The 23,530-nt window shown below is 42.5% G+C and overlaps 2 protein-coding genes across 2 annotated transcripts; both read left to right on the top strand.

Moving 5' to 3' along the window:
* The first annotated feature begins 760 nt into the window (after positions 1-760).
* Positions 761-7,154, top strand: six4a (SIX homeobox 4a). The gene is made up of 3 exons (XM_031848162.1): positions 761-1,615; positions 3,286-3,986; positions 4,904-7,154. Exons 1-3 carry the CDS (start codon positions 891-893, stop codon positions 5,509-5,511), a joined length of 2,034 nt encoding a protein of 677 aa, XP_031704022.1. The 5' UTR covers positions 761-890; the 3' UTR covers positions 5,512-7,154.
* Positions 7,155-12,991: 5,837 nt separating this feature from the next.
* On the top strand, positions 12,992-16,840 carry LOC116383619 (homeobox protein six1b). Its single transcript, XM_031847602.1, has 2 exons — positions 12,992-13,846; positions 14,693-16,840. The coding sequence occupies exons 1-2, from the start codon at positions 13,287-13,289 to the stop codon at positions 14,985-14,987; spliced, it is 855 nt and encodes a 284-aa protein (XP_031703462.1). The 5' UTR covers positions 12,992-13,286; the 3' UTR covers positions 14,988-16,840.
* Positions 16,841-23,530: the final 6,690 nt, after the last annotated feature.

Genomic DNA, 23,530 nt, shown 5'->3' with positions numbered 1-23,530 from the left:
GGGGTTCTAAGAAATATGAAAGGTGAAAATAAAACTGCACAGAAATATTACATCACATGTACTTAATGTAATTGAGGAAATGCTCTGAATTTGCATCAATGAAGAGATGTTTGGTTATAGCCATTACTAAATGTTTCATGTTTATGTATGGGATGTAATATGACATTCCTCATTGATCATTATGTGTTGGGTTTTGATAAACCCAATGTGTGAGTGGCTTGTGGCAGACAAACTGGCAATATTCACACCTTATCTCTCAATCACAACCAGCACCTTGAACTTATACTGAAAGTAAAAAAAGGAGAGTGCATTTAAAATATCCCATTGGAGCAGAGTACCTCTGACAAGTCCAGTCTCATAAGTCAAAATGTATGTAATGTTTTGTGAGTTAATATAAAATTGTAAATACATTTCAGGTTGACACAATGAGAATAGTCCCAGCGGGATTTTTCCCCCTGGGATCCTCCTCAATATGAGAATAAAACTGCTTTGATGTTTTCACACACAGCTAAATCAGCTGCTCCTGACAATACAGACAACACAGATATCCCGTTCCCACGATCCCAAAAGCACTCACCTTGCACAGGTGAGCCACGGGAATATACTGTGATATGACTGACAGCTCGAAACCAAACATTCGTGTCCGAATCCCGCTCGCTCCTCCCTTATGAGGCCCTCGGTGGCCAATAGCGTGGCTCTCCTGCAGATAGACCCGAGCGTGTCTCCTTCCAGCTCCAGTCGCGGCAGAGTAAAAGTCACGTTGGAAGGAAAAGGGGAGAGAGATATCTACTTACAGCTGCTGTCAGATATCCGATCGCATTCGCATGGCGAGGAGGTAACCTGATCGAGCTGGGAGGAGTGACTTTACCAGGGAAGGTTTGAACAAAAAAATGTCTTCTTCTTCTGCCGGAGAAGTCACAACAGCAAATGACATCAAGAGGGAAAATGTGAAGGAGGTGGATACACGGGAGTGCATCAAGCTTGTGGCGCTGGACGCGGCGGAGTTGTCCATGGAGCGCAACACGGACGCGGTGCGCACGGAGCTGTTGGTGAGCGCCGCTTCCTCTCTGGCTTTCTCCCCGGAGCAAGTGGCGTGTGTCTGCGAGGCTTTGCAGCAGGGAGGTAATGTGGACCGGCTGGCCAGGTTCCTGTGGTCCCTGCCACAGAGTGACCTGCTACGCGGCAACGAAAGCATCCTGAAAGCCCAAGCTCTCGTTGCTTATCACCAGGCTCGGTATCAGGAGCTGTACAGTATTTTGGAGAACCACAGTTTCAGTCCGTCCAACCACACCTTTCTGCAAGATCTGTGGTACAAGGCCCGGTACACCGAGGCGGAGAAGGCGCGGGGGAGACCCCTGGGCGCCGTGGACAAGTACAGGATCCGGAGAAAGTACCCTCTCCCCAGGACTATCTGGGACGGCGAGGAGACTGTGTATTGTTTCAAGGAGAGATCCCGGAACGCGCTGAAGGATCTTTATAACCACAATAGGTACCCCTCTCCTGCAGAGAAAAGAAATCTCGCCAAGATTACAGGACTCTCCTTGACCCAGGTCAGCAACTGGTTCAAAAACAGGAGACAGAGAGACAGAAACCCGTCCGAGGCACAATCCAAAAGGTGAGGAAACAAAAGGAACAAGCCACATACTAGGCTGAATCAATGAAGAACTCCATATAAGACAATTTAATAAAATGTCGAGTGTGGTGTGCATAAACAGCGCAATAAAACATAACCAGGATAATTTAAACCAAGTATTAGGACGGCTTTTTTCGTGGAGTGGCGCCTATAATTCACAACCATTCTCTCTGACTGACAATACTCAGTGTATTTGTTAATCTTCGAACTCCTTTATAAGACTTGACAGTGTGAATCATTAACCGTTGATAATCAAGAAACCAAAAAAGTGTGCGTAAAAGGGTTTGGAGCACGCTTTTAATGTTTTGAAATATGAAGCGGTTGCCATTCAGATCCGGTTTCAAGTGTGTTGGTGCTAAGGGGCATGGAAACCATAAGCAACTAAATAACAAAGTGACTTCCACACTCCAGTGATTTGACTGTCAGACACGAGAAGTTGAAAACTTAAACAGTTAACATGTTACTTTAATGTGTTCTCTTCTATTTGTATAGTGAGTGTATGTGTGTCAGAGATGAACACAAACAACCAGCGCGTGCACGTTTCCCCTTCCCAGCAGATAAATCATTTTCATTGTCACTTTTTTCCTCTCAGACCAAAAAGGATCTCAAAGCCTCCATCAGCTCCTGTGTTTCATTTCATAATCCACCTCACAGACAGACAGAAATGTTGCTTCTTTCATGTTTCTCTCTGTGAACAAAGCTGACGCACACCTGGTGGGGTGACCTCTCTCTCTCTCTCACACACACACACACACACACACACACACACACACACGCGCGCGCGCGCGCGCGCGCACACACACACACACACACACACACACACACACACCATTATAGATTGATTTAAGTTGCCACTAAAATGATCCAGAAACGACGTTTAATTATAAGTTTATAACCTATAAATATTTTTGAACAAATCGTCTAATTTTTGCGTATATCTTTTCCTGGAAAGTGGTCGTGAGACGTTTTAGGGTGTGTGTGTGTGGGCGCGCGCGCACGCATATGTGTGTGAGAGAGAGTGTGCTGGAGGGGATGCAGCTGTTTGGATCAATCTTTAAAAACAGAGTCGTTCATTACGTAATTATCTATACCAACTACTTCTATATTGTCTTAAATCTTCATGGAAACAGATAAATAGGGGTTTTAAATTACAGCACCATTTTAAATTGAGAATTAAATTAAAATGAATACTCTCAGCCATTTGTTTTGTCACACCACCAGCGCTGGCAGTCTGTCACACCAGAATTTATTGCGCCAAATGGTTGCACGGTTGTTGACGTTGGTTGGTTGTTGTCAGTGCAGCTCTCCATGAGGTAAGTGAGGGCTAGACATTCACAAACAGAGCCTGCTCTTCAAAGCTGTGTAGTAACACGGCACCAAATGTGACTCTGGCAAGATGTGGGTGGAAAGGAAATATGCCAAACTGTATTTCATTGAATTTGTGTTGGAAAAGTTATGTAGAGTGTGTCTTCTTTGCCAAAAAAGTGCACAAATGAATAGGAATCTATATTAGGAACATTTACATTTTCCAATCTTTTTTTCATTTTTTTGCATTCATTAGTGACTTAAAGTCACTTTATGACAATAGTTTACCACTAATAATTCATTTTTTTATCTTTGTTTTGTGACAAACCAATTGCCTTTTCTCACAGTGAATCTGATGGAAACCACAGCACAGAGGATGAGTCTAGCAAAGGCCAAGAGGAGTTGTCTCCCCGGCCCCTCTCTAACTCCTCAGATGGAGTGATCACCCATGGGACCCATCCCATTCAAACAGGGCCTCTGGACAGTGGGGTGGTCATCCAACAGATCGGGGATATCAAGCTGCCCCCTGGATCCAGCAGTGGCGGTCTCTACAATGGAAGTCTAGTGACAAGTAACACCCCCTCCGCTGTGTTTCACAATGGTGGCTCGTCTTACCTCCACACACCCGGAAACATCCTCTTCAACGGGCTCAATTTGGGCATCCAGCCCTTGGCCTTCAACCCTCTGAGGCCGTCTGGAGGGGTGCTGCTGGGGGGTTCTGGTATGGACATGCAGATGCAGACAGGACAAGAGAAGGGTCTGGGCAGTTCTGCTGAGGACTCGGCCCTACAGTATGGCTCCTACCCAGGCTGTGTGAACGGAGCAGAGGTGAAGTCGGAGGGGGTTCACAACATGGCTGCCCAGAACGGAGGCTCCTCTGTGCTCACGTTCAACTCCTCGTCAGGTGCGCTGCAGTTGGGTGGCTACAGTCTGGTCCAGGTACCAAGTGGCGTCTCTGACAGCGATGGCAGCTCATTACTCAACAGCGACATAGGTCTTCCTCCACTGCAGCTCTCTTCTGCCCAATCTTCCTCAACAATCACACAAGGTGGGTTCAGAAAACTAAATGATTATTTAAACTTAATTCTCATTATGTTGCAATAACCTTGTTATGTTTACTTGGAAGTGATATTATATATGATATTATATACTAAAGGCAGATATGGCAGACAATGATAGAACAAATTAGTTGTGACATTGAATTTACAGTATTTAATTGTGATTAGGCTTTGGTGATATTGTCTGAAATGGGGATATACTGCTTAAGGATTTAGAGTCAGTCACTGTCATTTTACACTTTTTAAGCAGTCAAGCATATCCATTAAAATGTATTTTACTTTGCTATAATAATGCTTGTATCATGTAGTGCAACATTGATGACATAAAACAGAATTAGGATATATCACTGTTTCAAATATCAAAAAATCCAGACATAATCTACTCTACACTTTTCCCAAAATTACAGATGGTATATCCTTATACTGTATCTCCTAGGTGATCAGTAACAGAAGAAACTAGGTCGTGCCACCCACACGCACACACACACACACAGAAGAAGGTGGTCCTTTGAAAACCCCAGAGATGAATAAAAACAAGCTCTGAAGTCACCATCGCTCATCATCATTGCACTTTTGATCTGCAGAGCAGGGAGTAAGGGAAATATGTTTCAGACAATCAGAGGCCATGAAACGCACTAACAGGGAATAAGCCATTACAGCACTTACTTTGACATAACGCAGAGAATCTACACCAGGATGAATAATAAGGAAAAACAGAAAGTTACAGCTTGCTGTTGAGTCCTGGCAGGCTTCTGCACTCGTTCCCTGGGGCACCGCCAGGTCCAGCACAAAGTGTGTGAGACACACAACAGCAATTTCGGGCCAAGGCCTGCTGTAAATGAAACGTATAATATTGTGAGGAACTGTATTATACTGTATGTATTGATCCATTGTTGTATTACCACAGGTACCATGCCTCTGAACAATGTAGCAGTGAGTTCCTCCAGCGACTCGTTCCAGCAGCAGGACAAGCTGACCATGACGTCCCTGCACCACAGCACAGTCCTCTACAGCATGAGCAACGTTGGCCAGCCGGCCATCAAGAAGGAGCCTCTGGAGGGAGGCGTCTACTCCTCGTACCACCACGGGCTCCACCTGGACTCCAGCGGTCAGCTCAGCTACACCACCCCCAACTCAGAGCAGGTTCCTTCCAGCCGAGGCCCCGCCTCAACCACGGAGGTCTCCGCCATCAGCTCGTCCAGCCCTGAGCCAGAGGTCTACACCACCCTCACCGTCAGCACGCCCCTGATGGCCCAAACGGACCCCAGCAGACACCACCTCCAGCCCGCAGAGTATCTCGGGGGCCACGAGTTGCGGGGGCCCTCCTCGCACCTGATGGGCCCCGGCATGAATAGCAACTACATGAACCTTTCAGAAAACAAGGTGGACGGTTCAGGCTCAGGAGGCGTGAGTGAGATGGTGCGGGCCATGTGTGGGGAGATGGAGGCTGTGGAGGGGAAGGACCTAGCCAAACTACAGACAGTGCGGATGGAGGAGAACATGGCTGACCTTTAACCTCGAACCTCCTTTAGAAGCACTCATGTCCGCCCAAGCAGGGATATGGTGAATCTTTGAACTTTTGTGTGAGCGTGTGTGTGTGTGTGTTTTTTTTTTTTACAATTCAATTCCTTTAAATGTTAAATTATTTTTGTTCATTTGACTTTTACAATGCACTCAAATCAGAGGGGAGCCCTGTAGGTGCGCATTATGTGACCATCATAAAATTAAAAAAGTCTATGACATGTTTTAAAAGCCCCGTTCATAAGATGAAACATAACGACGGTTACGTACAGAAGAAGTCGCTGTATGTGTTTGAGCCGTGTTTAAATATGCATTTTTATAGACAACACCTGCTACTTCCTGTTGAGTGGATTTGATCCGCAGAAGCAGGTGCTGGAATGCCTGGAGTCATGTGACAAGGATGTTCCTCCAAACTAAATGCGTCATATGGGTCAAACCAAAAAGGTCATTCAGTAGGGGGAAGAGGGAGAGAGCCTCAGTGAAAACGGTCAGTTCAACAGCAACAGCTTCACTCAAGGACTGCACACATACAGAGAACAGGTCATTAAACACACAAAGCTGCTGATTTAGGGAAAAGTGTCCTTCAGTAATCACCTCAAATTATCTGAATGCCTCTCAAGTCACTACAAAACCCTGTTTTGTGCTTTATATCATACCAAATGAACTAGGAGTGTTGGACTAGAGTTAAGACGAATGTGCCTTTCTGCTACTTAAAATACATAATGGCATTGGTCTGTTTTGGCGTTTGCACTACCATAATGAAATTACAATGTCACATGTTTCAAACAGCCTTCATGTTGGAGGGTTTGTCATGTGTGACACGCCTCAACAAATGCACACTATTTCAGTAATAACTCATATTTCAAGCCTCATCGTCAACCTGTGAGACCAAGACATGAATGATGATCTAAAGGTCAGGCTGTCGGTTCACACGTTGTTCATCATATGTTGTTTATAACGCTGCAACTCATAGTATGTTAACTAGATGTGATGATGCTATACTATATCCTGTTTCATTTTGATGTGTCTCTCCAAATGTCAGTAATCATTAATGGTATTTTTCTATAAAGGGATTGTAATAATCTCTCTTTGCATGGCGTCATAATGTTTTGGACACTAGTGCCTTTTACTTTTGTTTCTTGAATAACACTGAAAGTAAGCTTTGTCGTAGCTCTTGCGTTGGCGTGCAGGCAGTGACATTGCAGCTTCAGAGATTTACCACCGCTGCCCGCAGCCGTTACTGGCACATTTGTTGGGTGTCAGTTGAGGGAAAGACATGAGAATGTGGAGCCCATTTGTCAAGTGTGTCCAGTGCTTTTCACAACAGGAGCCTAATTCCTCGCTGTCATACATGACCATTATAGCACATTTCAGCCTTACAGCCAACTCACACCATATGCACATCTATCAGTGCATCACACGTCTTCATACAAGTGGACTAGACATACTTTTCTTTGTCAGGATTTATGACACAATCCCATCAATTTGAATGGATGTTTCAATGAAAGTATCCTCAGTGCTTTAATGTCATATACCAAAAATGAGTCGTGGGCAAATAGTAAAACTGATGGTCATTTGTTTTTTGTAATCTTAGTTTGAATTATGTTTGTTATCTGAAATTATGTGAATGTATTTTTCTAAATCTCCATACTGCAATAAAAGTTTATATTTATAAAAACGTAATACTGATATTTTCTTTATTCTTCCTAACAAATTTAGCCTTACGATGACTGATAGAATTAAGGAAAGATCTTTGAGGTTTTTCAACATTTTAGGCACAAAATATGTCAGTAAGTTCATGCCATATAAAAAGCATATCTTCCCAACATTTAGGAGTCCTAGGCAGCCAAACCGTGAGGATTGGGGGGTCAGTGGGATGCAGTAATCCAGCAGCCTGGTGCTGCTCTCTGCAAACCTGCAGTGATCGTTTACACATGCCTGGCAACCTGGAGTTCATTAGCCCTCCTTTTCTCATCTCAGCCCATGTAATTCAAATAAACAGCAATGAGATTTCCAGAGGTAAAGCTCATTTTGGGTGGGGGGTCTGCAGCTCCCTATAGCTCAGTCCAATCCAACGGTTATTCACTGAGCGAAGGCCGAACAACCCCCCTACCCCTAACCCCCCAGCTACCCGCTACTTCAACATGTGGAGGAATGAATCTGAGGTGCTGTCACTCACAGACACTGAGTCTCTATCCAGAAAAGTGCCTGGAGTCCTCTCGTGGCTTGAAGGGATTCTCCTTAAAGTCATGAATTTCCACCCAATGCTTGTTCACTCAGTGTGCACCCGAACCAAACCAGCAAGGAGATAAAATGGATTCAAAGTTTGACAAATGGATGAACAGCGGGGGATTTTACTTCATTCACAGCATGTCTGTGTTGGATTATAGGAGTTGTCCTTTCAGCGGATCCTGGCTGGAGGAGCTATATATGATCTAACTGATGACCTAAATAAACAGAGGCTGATTGTCTGTGCTCACTGTTGAGGCACAGAGAGAGAAGAAAAAAAATGGGAGAGACTAGCGGGAAAGGGAGGGAGAGGCAGGCAACCGGGATAAAGTTACCTGTGCACAGGTGACCTCGTCGCCATGGGCAGTGGATTAGCTGATTGTTAGGTATCAGGTAACTCCTCCTGTAATATTGAAGAGGGTGAAAACAGCTTTGTTGGAGCCCAGAACAATATCCCATTCGCAGCATGGTCTGTGGGTCTCACGGGGAGGGGGCCACAGAAAACTCCAAATTCCACCTTTGTATTGTGCCTATAAATTAGACAGGGAAGGAGCACGATTGTTCCCCCACAGAAGATGTGTAGTATGTTTTTCATGGGGACTGAATACAGCTAGCTGTTTTTTTTCTGCTCCCTTTATGTGTGAAAAATCAGGACACTCCCATATCTAGTGGATCATTTTGTCCACAATTTCAAATATGCAATGTAAAACATACTTGGGTGAGCAGTAAAAAAGAGGGAACTCCCCCAGAACTCTGGCCTTATTAAAAACACTGACCTCTGATCTTTCAGATGGTTTCAAAGCTGACATTTAATGCGGCGCAGCAGACTGCAAGCCATATGTAACATGACCTGGGGAGCACGGTACTCCACTGCTCCACGTCCCACTAATGAGAGGGCAGGGGTCAGCGGGTACCAGCACAGACCCACCACTACTGGCCAAGGCATGCGAGAGGACTTCTCCCTCCTGGCAGAAACAAAATCTACTCTCGGATCCTCCGAGGTTGTGGAAAGTAGATGGTGTTTATGAACTAGACGGAATAAAAGTCCTCAACTCTTGTAGCTTTTTCTCTTACCTCCACTTAAAATAATTGAGTTGTTGCTTGGCAGGGTAGAAGGTATTTGCACTTCATCATCCAGTAAAGGAAAGAGAAGATGCAAAACAGTGTCATTCACTGGTTTGTTCTGGTCTACAAGGACAGAAAGCACAAGTCAGAAGGACAGTTTGCAAGTGTGCATGTGTGAATGTGACACACTCACACATGCTCACACAGGCAGCAGCTGGGAGGCAGCATCAGGTCCAGCCCACAGTATTTCCCAAAGAGAAAAACGGCGCTTTGTAACAGGAGCAGCAGCAGATGAGGCCTGACATGATCAGTGGAGATGCACACTCACCTGCTGCTCTGCCTTCTAAAACGGTGTCATTCGCTAAAACACATGCAACAACTCATCCGGAGTCACATCGTGTCTTGAATGATAGCACTGTCATGGCGCCCCCTCCCTGCCAGCAGGCACACAAGGTAGCACACATCCTTCCTTTTGTTTGTTTACGTGTTTGTCTGCCGGGCCAGGTTTGATAATGTACTCCAGCCCTGCAGCGAAAGAAATACAAAAACAAAAAGGGTTTCCCTAAAACAAATCATCTATATGCCCAAGTCGTGTTTACCGAGCAGAGCACTGTAAAAGCCGAGGCCGTAATTGCACATTTGTGGAGGTGGTCCTCTGAGGAAATGCGTAATGATTTTGATGGGGGGCTAACCCCAGTGCACTTGTACCAGGTCTAATTTTCCAACATGACAGGAAACTCTGTTAAGCTGATAATTGCAGCTCCAATTTCATTTAACTCACTCATGTCAACAGTTGTGTTTTGTTTTGAGGGAAGTTTTTTTCTCTCACTGCATTACACCTCACAGAATAAACCGCTTTACCTCTTAATTAAAGACACATTTAGGACATCTTATAAGCAGACACTGTAAGCCAATGATATATCCTACCATTGATTAGGTTAATTAATTTATAGTATTTAGTCATATGTAAAGCCAGTTATGTATTTTGTGATAATAAAATAAATAAATGCATTTTCATGTGTGACAATGTTTATGTAAAATAAGCTTGACTTATAATTAAGACGCTTTATTGTGGGGTTTGCTGATGTTTTAAATAAATAAATAAATTCTAATTGTGTGTTTTTTGTCAGTGCAGTAAGAGGACACCCTTGAATGTCACCAAAATCTCTCCCCAAAAAACCAAACCCTGGGGACCAAATCAGACACTTTTCACTTAATTTAAACAGTATCGGCTTTGTTCAAGTCGATACAGCTGAAATAGCACTTTGGATTTAGGTAGAGTGAAAACCATCTGTTCAGTGAGCCAGTGGTCGGGTCACTTTTCCTTCAGATTTTCACGAAAATAAACTCTCCAAGAGGAAACACGAACTTTTTGATGATGACATTTTTATGAAGTGTTTTCTGGTGCTTTGAGTTGAGACCAGTTTTCTCCCACAGTCGCCGTTGCATTTCGTTCGTTTTTTTCCTGTAATGCTAACGAATTTCTATTACACAGCCAATGCATCCATCAATAATGAATCAGTCATTTCCCCCCTCCAAATTTCTATCATGAGGTGGAATAATTCATCAAGCAAAGGGCCCACCTTTCTCCTCGGCCTACCTCACATTTAAACAGTTGAATGGGAAATGGCAACACGTTTATTTTCTCGCGGTTAAAACATTGTGACTCATTTTGAGTTTTCCGGAAAGGCATGAATGACTAAAACTTGGAACATCCATGATATTTAGCAGCCCTGAGCCCCAGGAGAGAGAGAGAGAGAGGGGCAGGCTGAGTTAGTGAGGTTGTTGGAGGAAACTGAGGAGTTCAACGGAGAGAAAATAACGAGAGTAAGGAATCCCTGCCTTCTGCAAGTCCCATTTTGTGAGGAGTAACGAGTGAAAGCCTACCTAAGTATTGCATTACTTGTCGGGGAATGAGGAGCCCAGCACTGGCCGTGTTAGAGGCGGAGAGTCCACATCTTGAAATAATCTCGCCCCCCGGGCTGCTCGGGTTAAAGGAGGAGGCGCGGCGCAATGTGGTAGAGATATTAGAGAAACCCGAGAGCCGCTCATCAGACAGCTCATTTACTGAAGCGCTGAGGTTTTACACACAGCAGAGTGCTGCTATAGACCCGAGCTCAAGTGGCCTGAGAGCCTGTGTCCACTAAAGACACAGTTTATTTACATTAGAAGATATACAAACATAACCATGTTTAAGCAGTATGGCATGAAGGGGCTTGTTGTCTAAAAACATGAAAATTAGGCTGTTATATAAATTATTAATGTGTAAGAGAATTTACGTTTTTATTCATTATCATGACATTATCAGCGTCTATAAGTCGTCTGCAGGCTGATGACACTGCTACAAATATTGCAAACAAATACCCCTCGCAGGTATTGTTAAATAACAGTGACTTCATGATTCAGCCAATGACCAGACATTTCCCCCAGACAAACTTTCATTTCAGCAATCATGTGAGATACATGTCATCCATTTAGGAGGAAATTAGCTGTTTAGCTCCTGTCTTCTATCTGATAAATAGTCAAAATAAATCATGCTAAAAATGTGGATATATGATGAAGTTTTACCTTTTTTCTATTTTACACTAGGGCCAACACAAAATAAGCATATCCAACCACCTAACCAAATTATCATAGTCATTCTGCCTAAATCAAATTATATTTTTTCAGTAGCCTAAATGCTTTTTTTTCTATGTAAACGTATTAGTCCATAAAATCATGTATGTTACATTAGATAAGATATTCCACAGCTCGTGGATGTCTGTTTTTTCAGGTGATAGTCGCCAGAAAAACAAAAGTTGTATAGAAATAAATCCGTTAAGAAAGGGTTAATCTTTTCAAAACGTTTTGTGTGAATTTGTTTAAATTCAATATTATAGGTCAAATCTTGTTCCTTAACATAGGCCCAATGAAAGGGTGCTTAGTTTCAGACGCTGGTGCAGATAAAGAAATGTGATCTATATGGCTCAAACCAACAACTGCGCGACCAAGATCCAGTGTGGCAGAGAACTAATTTACTAATGGATTGGTTTAGTGTTTCACCCCACAGAAAACACTGGAGCCAGAGCGGTGCCCGTCTAATCCTTGAAATATAAATGTAGGCTGCAGGCTGCAGGCTGCAGCCTCTTCAGAAACACGTGATGAAATAAGCATAAAACAACAAATATAAAGAGCGAGGGCTCTGTTATATCTGTCTCAACGGTATTTAATATTGATTTGTAAATCCATTAACACAAAGCGAGGAAATTGTCTTTATAAAAACAAAACTTAATCTCATTAACCAACAACATTGCTGCTCGACATATAGGTCTAAATTCTGAAACTCCTTATTTTGCCAATTTGAGCGGGAAGTGTGAATGCTGCTGGATGTGTGTTTGTCTGATATTTCTAATTTTGAAGATGTCTCTCGAGCTCTAACCATGAGGCATTTCATCTCAGCCTCTCTTTCTCACACACTCTTGCGGCTGACTTCCTGGTGGTCTTCGTCCAATAACACGTTTGTCAGGTATGTTTCTCATATAAAAGACGAGCGTAATGGCACGCATGTACCCAACAATCATAGGAACTTATTAAATTATATCACCTCGTAAAATAAACGGCTTCGGTAATGAAAGGTGCACGGGGATACAACAAACTGTTAAATCTGCATGTAATTAAACTAGTGGGCGTCAACCATGATCAGCTGTGATGGTAAATAAACCTCCAGTTGGGGAAAAAACACAAAACTAACCAAAAATCAATTAAGATTTTTAACTGTGGGTTGTTTTTTTTATGAAAAAGATCTGTAGGCTACTGCCATGGGTTGATTATGTGAGCGGGTTTAAGTGCGTGTTTCAGCCCTTAAACGTAGACAAACTTCCCCTCACAGATAAAAAGCTTTGTGTCTTTTGTGGGTTTACCCTCCACTGACTGTGATTACCGATAAGGTATCGAGATGCAATGTGTGGTTTGACCCACGTGGGAAAACCGGTAGCCTATATAGCCACCACCATTGCAGAAGATGTATATTCAGAACATGTTAATATGGCTTTCTAAGAGGTCTGTAATAATTGATTAGTGTTTGGGTGCGTCTCTGCTCCCTCTGCTGCGGCGGGAGAGGGACTGTGGGGGCGGGAGGTGGGATAGCGCTCCTATTTCAACCCCTGACGCACTGCCTCTGGGGAGGAAACGGAGCTGCAAACTCAGTCCTGCTCTGCTGTACACGGTGCAGGGCAGAAGGAGAGCCAATCACCGTAACGCACAGGCTCCCTTTAAGCCTGACATATCTCCAACAGGAACAAATTGTCCCAACAATCAACATCCCAATCTGCTGCGCGCATCAGGGGCTGGAGTGGAGAGGATAGCCTATAGGCCTGTGCTGCGCGTCCGGATTGCGCTGGATTGCGTAGTGACGAGAAACTATAAACACAGAAAACAAACGACAGCTATCGTTTTGGATAACGGCGTTTTTGGACGCAGGAGTGAGCCTGGACATCATGTCTATATTACCGTCATTCGGGTTTACGCAGGAGCAAGTGGCGTGCGTTTGCGAGGTGTTGCAGCAGGGAGGAAACCTGGAGAGGCTCGGCCGCTTCCTGTGGTCTCTACCCGCGTGTGATCACCTCCACAAGAACGAAAGTGTCCTCAAAGCCAAGGCAGTGGTGGCCTTTCATCGGGGGAACTTCAGAGAGCTTTACAAGATTCTGGAAAGCCACCAGTTTTCTCCGCACAACCACCCGAAGCTGCAGCAGCTCTGGCTGAAGGCGCACTACGTGGAGGCGGAGAAGCTGCGCGGTCGGCCGCTCGGGGCTGTAGGGAAGTACCGGGTGCGGAGGAAATTCCCGCTGCCCCGCACAATATGGGACGGCGAGGAGACCAGCTACTGCTTTAAGGAGAAGTCCAGGGGCGTCCTGAGAGAGTGGTACACGCACAACCCCTATCCGTCCCCGCGGGAAAAGAGAGAGCTGGCCGAGGCCACAGGACTGACCACCACGCAGGTCAGCAACTGGTTCAAAAACAGACGGCAGCGAGACAGAGCCGCAGAGGCGAAAGAGAGGTACGTAACTGACACAGCCGCAGTGCTGCCTGTTATTTACAGACAAAAACGTTTACTTTTTTGCATGTTTCAAGAGCAAAATTAAGGTTCGAGTTAGAATGAAATATTGCCAAAATGTGGCTACAAGCAGCCAACAGAAAGTGCACGAATAACAGTATTCTATACTGCAAGGAAGTGGAAACATAGGAAAATAAATATAATTGTATTTCTGATAGAAATCCTTTTATTTTAAGAAGTTTAACTATTTTTTTTTGAATTAAAACATGTTGGATATGTCTAGTCCCCAAATGATAACAGTGATGGTAAACAGAAGCGTGTTGTTGACAAATAATGGACTTTCTTCAACAGAATCTGTCCCGTTTGACTTGAGTCTGAATTGTAACATAAACATGTAATCTTAAAAAAAAAACATCCGCGTCAGAAATAAAATAATCTCATGTTTAATAATGGTGGGAAATACAAAAAGCAATATGGGCACATTTTTGGACAACAACTTTCTACTTTTGAGGTACGTGTTAAAGGTTAAACTGGGTAACGGTGGAGTAACATTAACACGTGGTTTACCTTTCATTTTTTAAGTTATCGGGAAATATCAACCAACATGAGGAGAAATAAAGTATTTTTTACAAAATTACAGGGAAGGCAAATAACTAAACCTCTCTGATTAGTTGTTCTTCAAGGCTAGGCCTATACTCACCAGTCTATATTTTTGGAGTTACTACAAATCATAATTACAGCTGCCTTTTATGCTGCCCTTTTTCCTCCAAAATATAATGTCAACATGAGGATTTAATCTTCCAAAATGTGCGTATATTTTCTCTCATTCCTCCTTGTTGTCGTTTCCAGAGAGAACAGTGAAAACAGCAACGCAGGCGGCAACAAACAGAACCAGCTGTCCCCGCTGGACGGAGGAAAGTCTCTCATGTCCAGCTCGGAGGACGAGTTTTCTCCACCACAGAGCCCCGACCAGAACTCAGCGCTTTTGCTTCAGGGCAACATGAACCACCCCGGGGCCTCCGCTTACCCCATGTCCGGCCTGGGGCCCCCTCAGCCGGTCCACAGCATGCACGGACACCCGCACCAACTGCAGGACTCCTTGTTGGGACCTCTAACCTCCAGTCTTGTGGATTTGGGCTCTTAAAGAGGCTGCCAGATTGTTCTATTTTACAACAACAAAAACCCCAAAAAGAAGACTGATAAGTGTATCAGATTGAGAACATTAATTAAATAACACTATAGCCCACCTTATAATATAGACTGACTTGTCTGTCGTTAAATTTGGTTAGAACAAAATTCCTTTATGCGCTTAACCTGTATATCCCCACTGACAGGAGCTTTTCTCATCTCCTGCACATGAAAACACACAAACAGGACCTGCCTGAAACTCTTAACTCAACGAGACACTTAACTGGACTGCCCATATGCTTAATTTATGATATTTTGTTGAGATAAAAGAATTATAGCAACCTCCTGCGATGGAAACTAAGAGGTAACGTTTTCATTAGAGTCATGGTAATAGTTTCCAATAAAACAAAAGTAATACATTTGTCTCTGTGTTATTTGTGTATTTAGAGAAAAAAAATTAGACAATAATGTGTCCTAGATTCTGTCCCTCAGACAAACTAAATTAATCGGGTCTTTAATCATTGACAATTATTTACCATTATTTAATCGTTAATTGGAGGAAAGAACGTAATTAATTTACTCATTAAAATCCTTGTTCTTTTGTTGATTTATTTAATGATTTAAAAAAATTGCATGCAAAGCAGCCGACCAAATCAAATCTACAATGGTGGGATATGAATCTCGATCAAACATCATGAGTAATTTCGTGTTGAACACTAAACATGCTCTACGGATTCTTTGTTTTTTTTTACAATAATAATGATAATTCAAAACATAGAATTCAAACACAGAGTCATAAAGGGAAATTTAATTACACAAATGTGAGTCAACATGAGCAGCTGTCTGCCAGGAGGCTGTTGTAACCAGCTTTGGTTCCTTTGATTATCGTTTCTGCTTAGTGGCTCTAATACGTAGGACTACAGTATTTGGCTCGAGGAGAAAGTGGTTTTTTTTTTGTTTTTTTTCTCGTCATTTTTAGCCCGAGTGCTGCGGATCATTGGCTTTTTGTTGCCGTGTTTTCTTTGCTCTCTCCGAGAGTTTGTTCTGTCGGTTCCGGGCCATGGGAAAGAGCCACTACTCAACCTTTATATACCAGCTCTGGATATTCTGACACAAACATGGCAAACATCCCATATGAAAAAGTTTAAAGTCCACTGCCTTATGAAATCAATATGTCCTACAAACAAAACAAAACAAATTGTAGGGGCTATAATAAGACATACAGACATATTGCTAAAATATTAGTTTTAGCAGGGTTGTTAGCAGACACTCCCACTCTTATAGAGGTCATCATAATAATTTCCATCGTAAACAACAACAATGTGATAATAATACTAATAAATAAAGTGATTATTTGTAGGACAGAATATGAGAATATGGTGGCCTGAGAGCAGGAATCTGGTGAGGACAGCTCTCTTGTCCCCCACCCCCTACACTCTTCTTTGGGCTCATGTCAGGGTAAATTGTTTTGAGCAGAGAGCACAGAGGATTTCCTGAGCATAATCTGAAACAGTCGCTGCTAGCATTACCGCCTGATTGCAAAGATTGTAGGGCTGCAGGGCTGCAACGCCCGGCTTCAGTGGAGGGACCTTGAGGTATTCTGCATCTCAGAGGCCCCCCCCCCCCTCTCTCTCTCTCTCTCTCTCTCTCTGAACCCCTCAGGTCTACTAAAAACACCAGGCAGTGCTGCCCATCTATCACCTACAGGAGATCCATATGGTTGTGTTTGAGTGATGTGACTGTCTGAATGTCCTCAGCAGACCTTCCATCATCAGGCTTTTTGGTCAGTGTTTCTTCTTTTTACAATTCTAATCTAATATATGAGAGTTAGTGGTGGAAGAAGCATTCAGATCATTTACTTGAGTACAATTAGCCACATTTTAAAATAGTTAATATCGTGTAAAAGTCCTGCATTCAAAATGTTATCTAAAAATACAGTCATTAGCAGAAAAAAAATGTTTTTTGTTATTAGAATGCTATTATTGAGATAATTATTACAGATGCAAATGCAAAAAAAATGTCGTTATTTTATATGTTTGGTTGTTTAATCTATAACAATGCATTGTATTTTTCATGAATATAAAGGTTCAGTTAAATTTAATAAAAAGTATATTTCCTAGTAAGTATATTTCCTAGAAGTAGAAGTAAAAGTAGCATTAAATGGAAATACTCGAGTATATTCTTGAACTTTATTAGTTTAAAAATATTGTTCTGTAATATTAAATATTTCTGGCAAAAAAGTTAAAGTTAAGAAAAAACGCAGGTAGGTATTACTTATTAAGTGTTTAACACTCACAAACTCCTATATGCTTTATCCGTATTTTGTGGGTGTGGTCTGATTTCATGTTACTGTACTTGATACCACTGGTGAGATTTCATTTAGCATTTTACCTTCAAGCTGAAAGTATGAGTTTAACTTCAAAATGCCAACAAACATGTGACATATGTGTTCTTACAAAATTATTCCTGACGAAGAAGCTAAACAAAACATGTAGATGTAGATGATTATCTATATTTTATTTATCTTAATGGAGAAGTCACAATGTAGATTATATGACCAGCTGTATTTTTGAAATATCAAATTGAAAGCATTAAGGGATATTTTCACAAGTTTGTCCAGGACAATTGAATTTATTGTATAAACAAATGGTTTAACTTGTATGTAGCAGTACGTTAGGATAACAACGTTTATAACAGCCCATACCTGTGAATCGAACAATATTGCCTATATGCCACATTCAGCAGAGGTCAGCAGAGAGCAGAGGTCCTGCAGATCATATATACTGTAGTTCTGACAACAGCACGTGTCCTTGGCACTCAGTGTGGCTAAATATTCACAAATTAACAAACAGGTGATCACAAAGCCAGCAAAGAGACTCCTCATACCTGTTAATCTAAGGACAACATGTCCGGCAGGGTACAGACACAGCAAGGATTAAAAAGGCTCTGTGCCACATGACAGAGGGAGGCTATCAGAGTCACCTTCAGGATGTGCAAGAGACTAAAATCAATCCGATACGGAAACTCTGACAGTGCTTTTAATCACGCTCGAATCCCTCGCTTCTCGAATCCGGAGGGACAACGACTGCAGCCATAAATCTATCTGCTGTATCAGCCACTGTGTCTTCCTCTCATCAGCCACGCAACAAGTGCAAATGGTAGGCGTGCTCCAGCCTATAGACTAGATGACAAAAGCTGGAGGTAACGTCAGCCTGTAGCAGGCCGGTGCCAACAACAACAGCTGCTGATGGCAAACAGAGTCTGAGTCATCAAAAGGGCATTTCATTTCTCATAGGCGTAAGTGGCAGTGTCTCTAAATCAACAGCAGGAAGGGCCCTGACGTGTGCAAATAAACATGGAGAGTAGTCGGCGTGAGCCTGCGCCGTCGGCCTCAGCTGGCTTAATATTTTCTCTGGCATCAGAGTCAGTGGGCATCTCCTATAAGGACAAAAACCAAAGATGAGGAACTTTTGGTTGCCTTTCCATGGTCTGGTGCTTGCAGGTAGCTTTACCCCACACAGGAGCCGGGTGTGAGACAGTCCCAGGTATCCGTAACCACAGGCTGTATGAGGGGTGTGTGTCAGAGAGGGGGGAGACAGGGGAGACGGGGGAGAGAGTGGAGCAGGCGGGTGATGAGGGACAAAAGGATCTTTTCAGGTCTGCCTCAGAGGGGCAGGAGGGGCGGTGGTGTGTGGGGGGGTAGAGAGATTTTCTTACCAATGATGCATGGATCTGACAATGTTCCTGCCTGGACGTACCCAGAGGCAGATGCAGTGTGTGTGTGTGTGTGTGTGTGTGTGTGTGTGTGGGTGGGGGAGGGGGGGTGACTTGGAGTTTGTGGGTATCAGTAGAAATAAAACTGATTAAAGTAAAGAAAATTCTAGATGGCAGGGCCAGGCGTCTGCTTTATTTCTATATGACATAAGTATAAAGAGATCAGAGGGATTATGCTACTGCGTCTGAGAAATGTTAATTATACTGATGTGGGAGCCGCGAGCCAGAGAGTAGGAAGCCTTTTCGTCCTAACAGGAAGCTCCTATGTGACAGAGCTGAGAGAAATATTTATCTCTTTCTTCCAGTCGGATGAGTGATGTATGACCCAGAGTTCAGACACGAGGAGAAGGAGACTCTGCAGACGATCCCTACCTATTAGGGTGTTAAATAGCATGTTGTGTGTCAAATGAAGGACAGCATCATATACATTACCTGATGAAGGAGGGATATTTTGTAATATGTTACAAGAGGAAAAGACAAAAGGACAAGATAAGACGTGTGTAATGTCTACGATAGAGGACTAGTGTAAAAAAAAAAGAAGAAAATGTGGCCAGAAGGCAAAGGCTCATATAACAAACCATCTTGTTCTCCTCCAGAGACAAAACCCAGCTCTGGTTGCTAAAAATCAGATATGTATATTTTTGGAGCCTGGAGAGAAAGCTGATAGTGGCATTAGTCTCATATGTTTGATCAGGAAAGTGACTTCAGTCTGGGATGTTTTTTGGGATACATTTGTGAGGACTAAACAGATTTTCTTAGTAAGTTACAGCCCTTCAAAGCCAAATTAAAACAGATCTGTATTCTATCCAACACTACAATATGATAATTCAACTGTAAATATTTCTCTGTGATGGGATACATAAATGTGTGATGAAGGAGAGACAAAGAAAAGATTGAAACTTAAAGTAGGGGGCAGGAGAAGCATGCTTAAGTGGAAATAAAAGTACAGGTGCAGATATCTAATCCATAGCATGTTCCGCAAAGAACATTTACATTTTAGAAAAGGAACAATTGTATTATCGCTTTTTGCAATCTTTATAGGTTAAGACTGGTGTTTATTCGATACATTTCTTATCGTCAAAAAACAAAACAATGAAAAGACCAAAACCAGCAATGCGTTGGATGTTTGTGGCTCTCAGCCGATTGGTTCCTACTGAAGATGTACATCTTTAAAAAACGGTCACAAACAATAGTTTAATTTCGTAAAAAGGTTCTACAATTCTCACAAATAGCTGGTCACTGTAGTTTTTAGCAAACGTTACTCAATCATAAATAAATAGTGCTTATTGGGGAATATTTTTAGCTGCGGATTAATACACAACTGATGCTCTGAATGTATGCAGAGTTTGAAGCAGGTTAAGAAACTGTAAACAGAGTTCTATGTCCTACTGTACATCAATTGAAGTATTGATAGTTTCATTATAGGTGTAAAACGTAATAAGTTACTGATTTACATTTTAGAAAAGAGACCATTGTTTAATATAATCTGGGTCCCTTTTAGAGGCTGAATTTTAAACGATAGTCTCATATTCAATTTAAATGCAAAAGATGTAAATCAGATCATAAAGAGCACAAACAAAATAGAAAGACAGATAAATCTGCTTTAATTTAAAGCAGATGTCTGGTGATATTCTATATGTTACTTATTCTCAACAAATCCCACAAAAAGACTCAAACCAACAATGAATTGATTCCATTCACATGTATTGTCTGTGTATCCAAAGCTTTATCATTGTCCAAAAAACAAAAAAACAAATCATTGAGCCACACAGTTGCACTGGGTGACATGTTCCTTCATTGTGTTGACTATGCGCTGAAGTTTGAGTCAATCCAACAAACACTGTCCTGATGGCATACATTCTCACTGATTAATCCATGGGGGAAAGTAGTCCCTAACAAATGCACAATTTACTTCTGTTTGAGTAACATTTTATAAAAAACTACAGTACCCAGATGTTTTAGGAAATCACTAAATCTTTAAAAAAAAAGAAAACTATATGTTTGACTTAAGTCATGAGCTGAGAGCCAGAGGCAGCAATGGAAAGTCCCAAATTATTGAAAGATGGAGTAAGACATTGTTGGTTTTGGACAAATAAAGAGTAATGCCAGCCTTATCCTGGGAAGTTCATTTACTGACGTTAAAAAAAATGAAATTAAAAATTCACAAAAAAGCATCTCAAGCATAGTCTTTTTATTACTGAACATAAAACAGCTGTATTTAAGGAGCCAGACATAACTAGAGCCATAGTGACTAGGTTTGGTCTCATATAATAGGCATTATTTCACAACAGGATTAATAATTGATAATTGTGCAGACTGTTACCACTTTACTGGTTGTTGTTCTGCTTCTATATCCAGCCAAGAAAGATCCCCAGGTATAAACACAGACACATCCCTGCTCTGGCTGAACGGGCTTTTATGGGAGGGGCAGGGGTGGCAGACACAACAAGAGGAAGTGGTATGGGATATGGGATAATGAAATATACCTCACGCTCCCAAAGGGCATCACCTCACCTATCCTGGGGCTCACAAATATCTCAAGTAACCAAGCCCCCCTACTTCACACACACGATCCACACCCCCGCTGTGCCCAAACCACAGCCCAGCTACGCTCCACCAGGACCCTGGAGCTACGTGCAGATTGTACTTTATTTGTTTGCCGACGTTGGAGTGACAGCAGCCCGAATCTGAGCTGCCATCTCGCTCCCCTCGCCCTTCATCTTCATGCTGCAGAGCAGGAGGATAAAATACCCTTCTTGGTTTCCACACAGAAAAAAAAGGAAAAATATTCAGGAAATGAAAGTTGTAACACGATCCTCTGTGTGCCAAACGTCTCCCTGAGCAGGGACAAAAGGCCCAGAGAAAAGCTGCTGCTGGGCCTATTTCAGCCTGCAGATGATAGAAGAACAGGGTGGGAAACACAGAGGGCAAGGAGAGAAGAGAAGACATGAAATTAAGATGAGTGAGGGATTAGGAATTATTAGGATGCAGTGGAGGGGGATGAACTGAAATTATTTCCTCAGACAGTGAAAGAGGAGGAGGGTGCTGCAGTGATGAAACTGGAGTGCTCCTGCAGCCCTCTGTGCACAGAGCCCCACATCCCACAGATATTCATGCACCAAGCAAAATAAACTTCCCATTCCGGCCCTGCAGTTTGTTTTCCAGAGGGCCTCTCCTGAGAGAAAGCCTTCATGACTCCTCATTCAGTGCTTATGGCCCAATCGAGTGAATCCAAGACAAGGGCAGACAGAGAGAAAGATCAGTGGGAGAAACCACATTCTGAATACTCGACCGCATTCAGATTTGTATTAATGAAGTAGAAGGAGATCATACTTTCTTGTCTTTCTGCTGTTTGGGGAGAGCATATTCCTCCCTCTAATAACGTGTGTGCCACGGCTGATCACCAGGGCATCCTGGCAGCATGAGGGAGGGGGAAATGCTCCACTGGTTCTCTAAGTGCTGACTGGTGCATTTGCAGCATGGTGTCAGCGGGCGGTGGTAATTACCAGGCTCTCTCTGAGTTACCGCTACACCAATGTGCCACCGGCTCTGGTATGCCAGCTAAGCTCCGTTATTAGGCACAGAGCTGCCGCTGGACAGTAGGCGCTACTTCAGCAGACACAGAGTCCGTCTGTCCATCTATCCGTCTGTCTATCTAGTCTGTCTGCAGGATGAATGATTGTCTTTGTACTTACAAAGTACAGGCCGGAGTGCTAAATTAGTAGGATCTTTGTCCTATGTGAGAAACATGTTTATCATATGCGGCAGCTATAATTACTCACAGAAGAGTTGTCATCTGGCTGAAATGTCTTTATCAAGGCTGCATTTTGGAACAGTTGGAAAAACATTTGTGTAAATCCACTCACCCATCAAAGAAGTGGCAGAAAAGAGGAAGCCTTCTCATCATCCTGCGGCTGCATGACTTCAAACTGCCTGCTGCTGCCTGCAGGAAAACCTGGAGAGAAAGATCAGTAATGAGATCAGGTATTTAGACCTGTCCTGAAGATTTTACATTTACATTCAGCACACTGATTTTACTGGAATACTGTGTTTCCATTCATTTTAAGTATATATTTCAAAGTAATACCCACAGTGACGATTTTAAACAACCACACAGAGATAGTTTGATCATTAAAAAAAACCAAATAGTTATGGTTGAGTAAAGTAATGTTTAACTGGAATAGTACTCACTAACATTTACAGAAAGACACATATACATGTATTCTTAAAGTCAGTATAGATTAAATTTCAGTTGCTTTGGCATACATGAAAATCATTATTCTCAAAACAGTGTGAAAGTCTCAAATTTGTAGTTTCTCACAGTCGATGCATTTTGTATTGCTTTTCATACAGAATTCAAATGTTTAAAAGCACCAAACATCACAGTTGATACAATTCTGACACTTTGGTTTCATTTTGTCAGAAAACGACCCAACACACAACAAACGCACACAGATTCAAACCAACATAAAACACGAGCATATAGACACAAAATGTAAACAGCATATGAAACCGATAAAAACACTAAAAGTTGAAATATCTTGTTTCCGTAGAGGTTCTGGTCTGTCCTAAGACATGACAGCAGTCTGTGCTGCTGTGCTCCTGTTACAGTACTGACTGGGACATGCCGATTACAGTCAATAAAGTATTATTCATTATAAAAAAACAGTATTGCATGGTACGTACAAAAGTAGTAGAAACATAAATCAGGGAGCTAGTTTCACACAGTAATTATTTACAGTGACTCCCGATTGTTTTTATCAGCAATGAGGAGCTTTTTGCTGG

Source organism: Anarrhichthys ocellatus, unplaced genomic scaffold (genome assembly GCF_004355925.1).
Source record: "Anarrhichthys ocellatus isolate YVR2014 unplaced genomic scaffold, GSC_Weel_1.0 scaffold7, whole genome shotgun sequence".
Taxonomy (NCBI): domain Eukaryota; kingdom Metazoa; phylum Chordata; class Actinopteri; order Perciformes; family Anarhichadidae; genus Anarrhichthys; species Anarrhichthys ocellatus.
The sequence above is the reverse complement of the archived record's forward strand: the minus strand, read 5'-3'. Positions and strand labels throughout refer to the sequence as shown.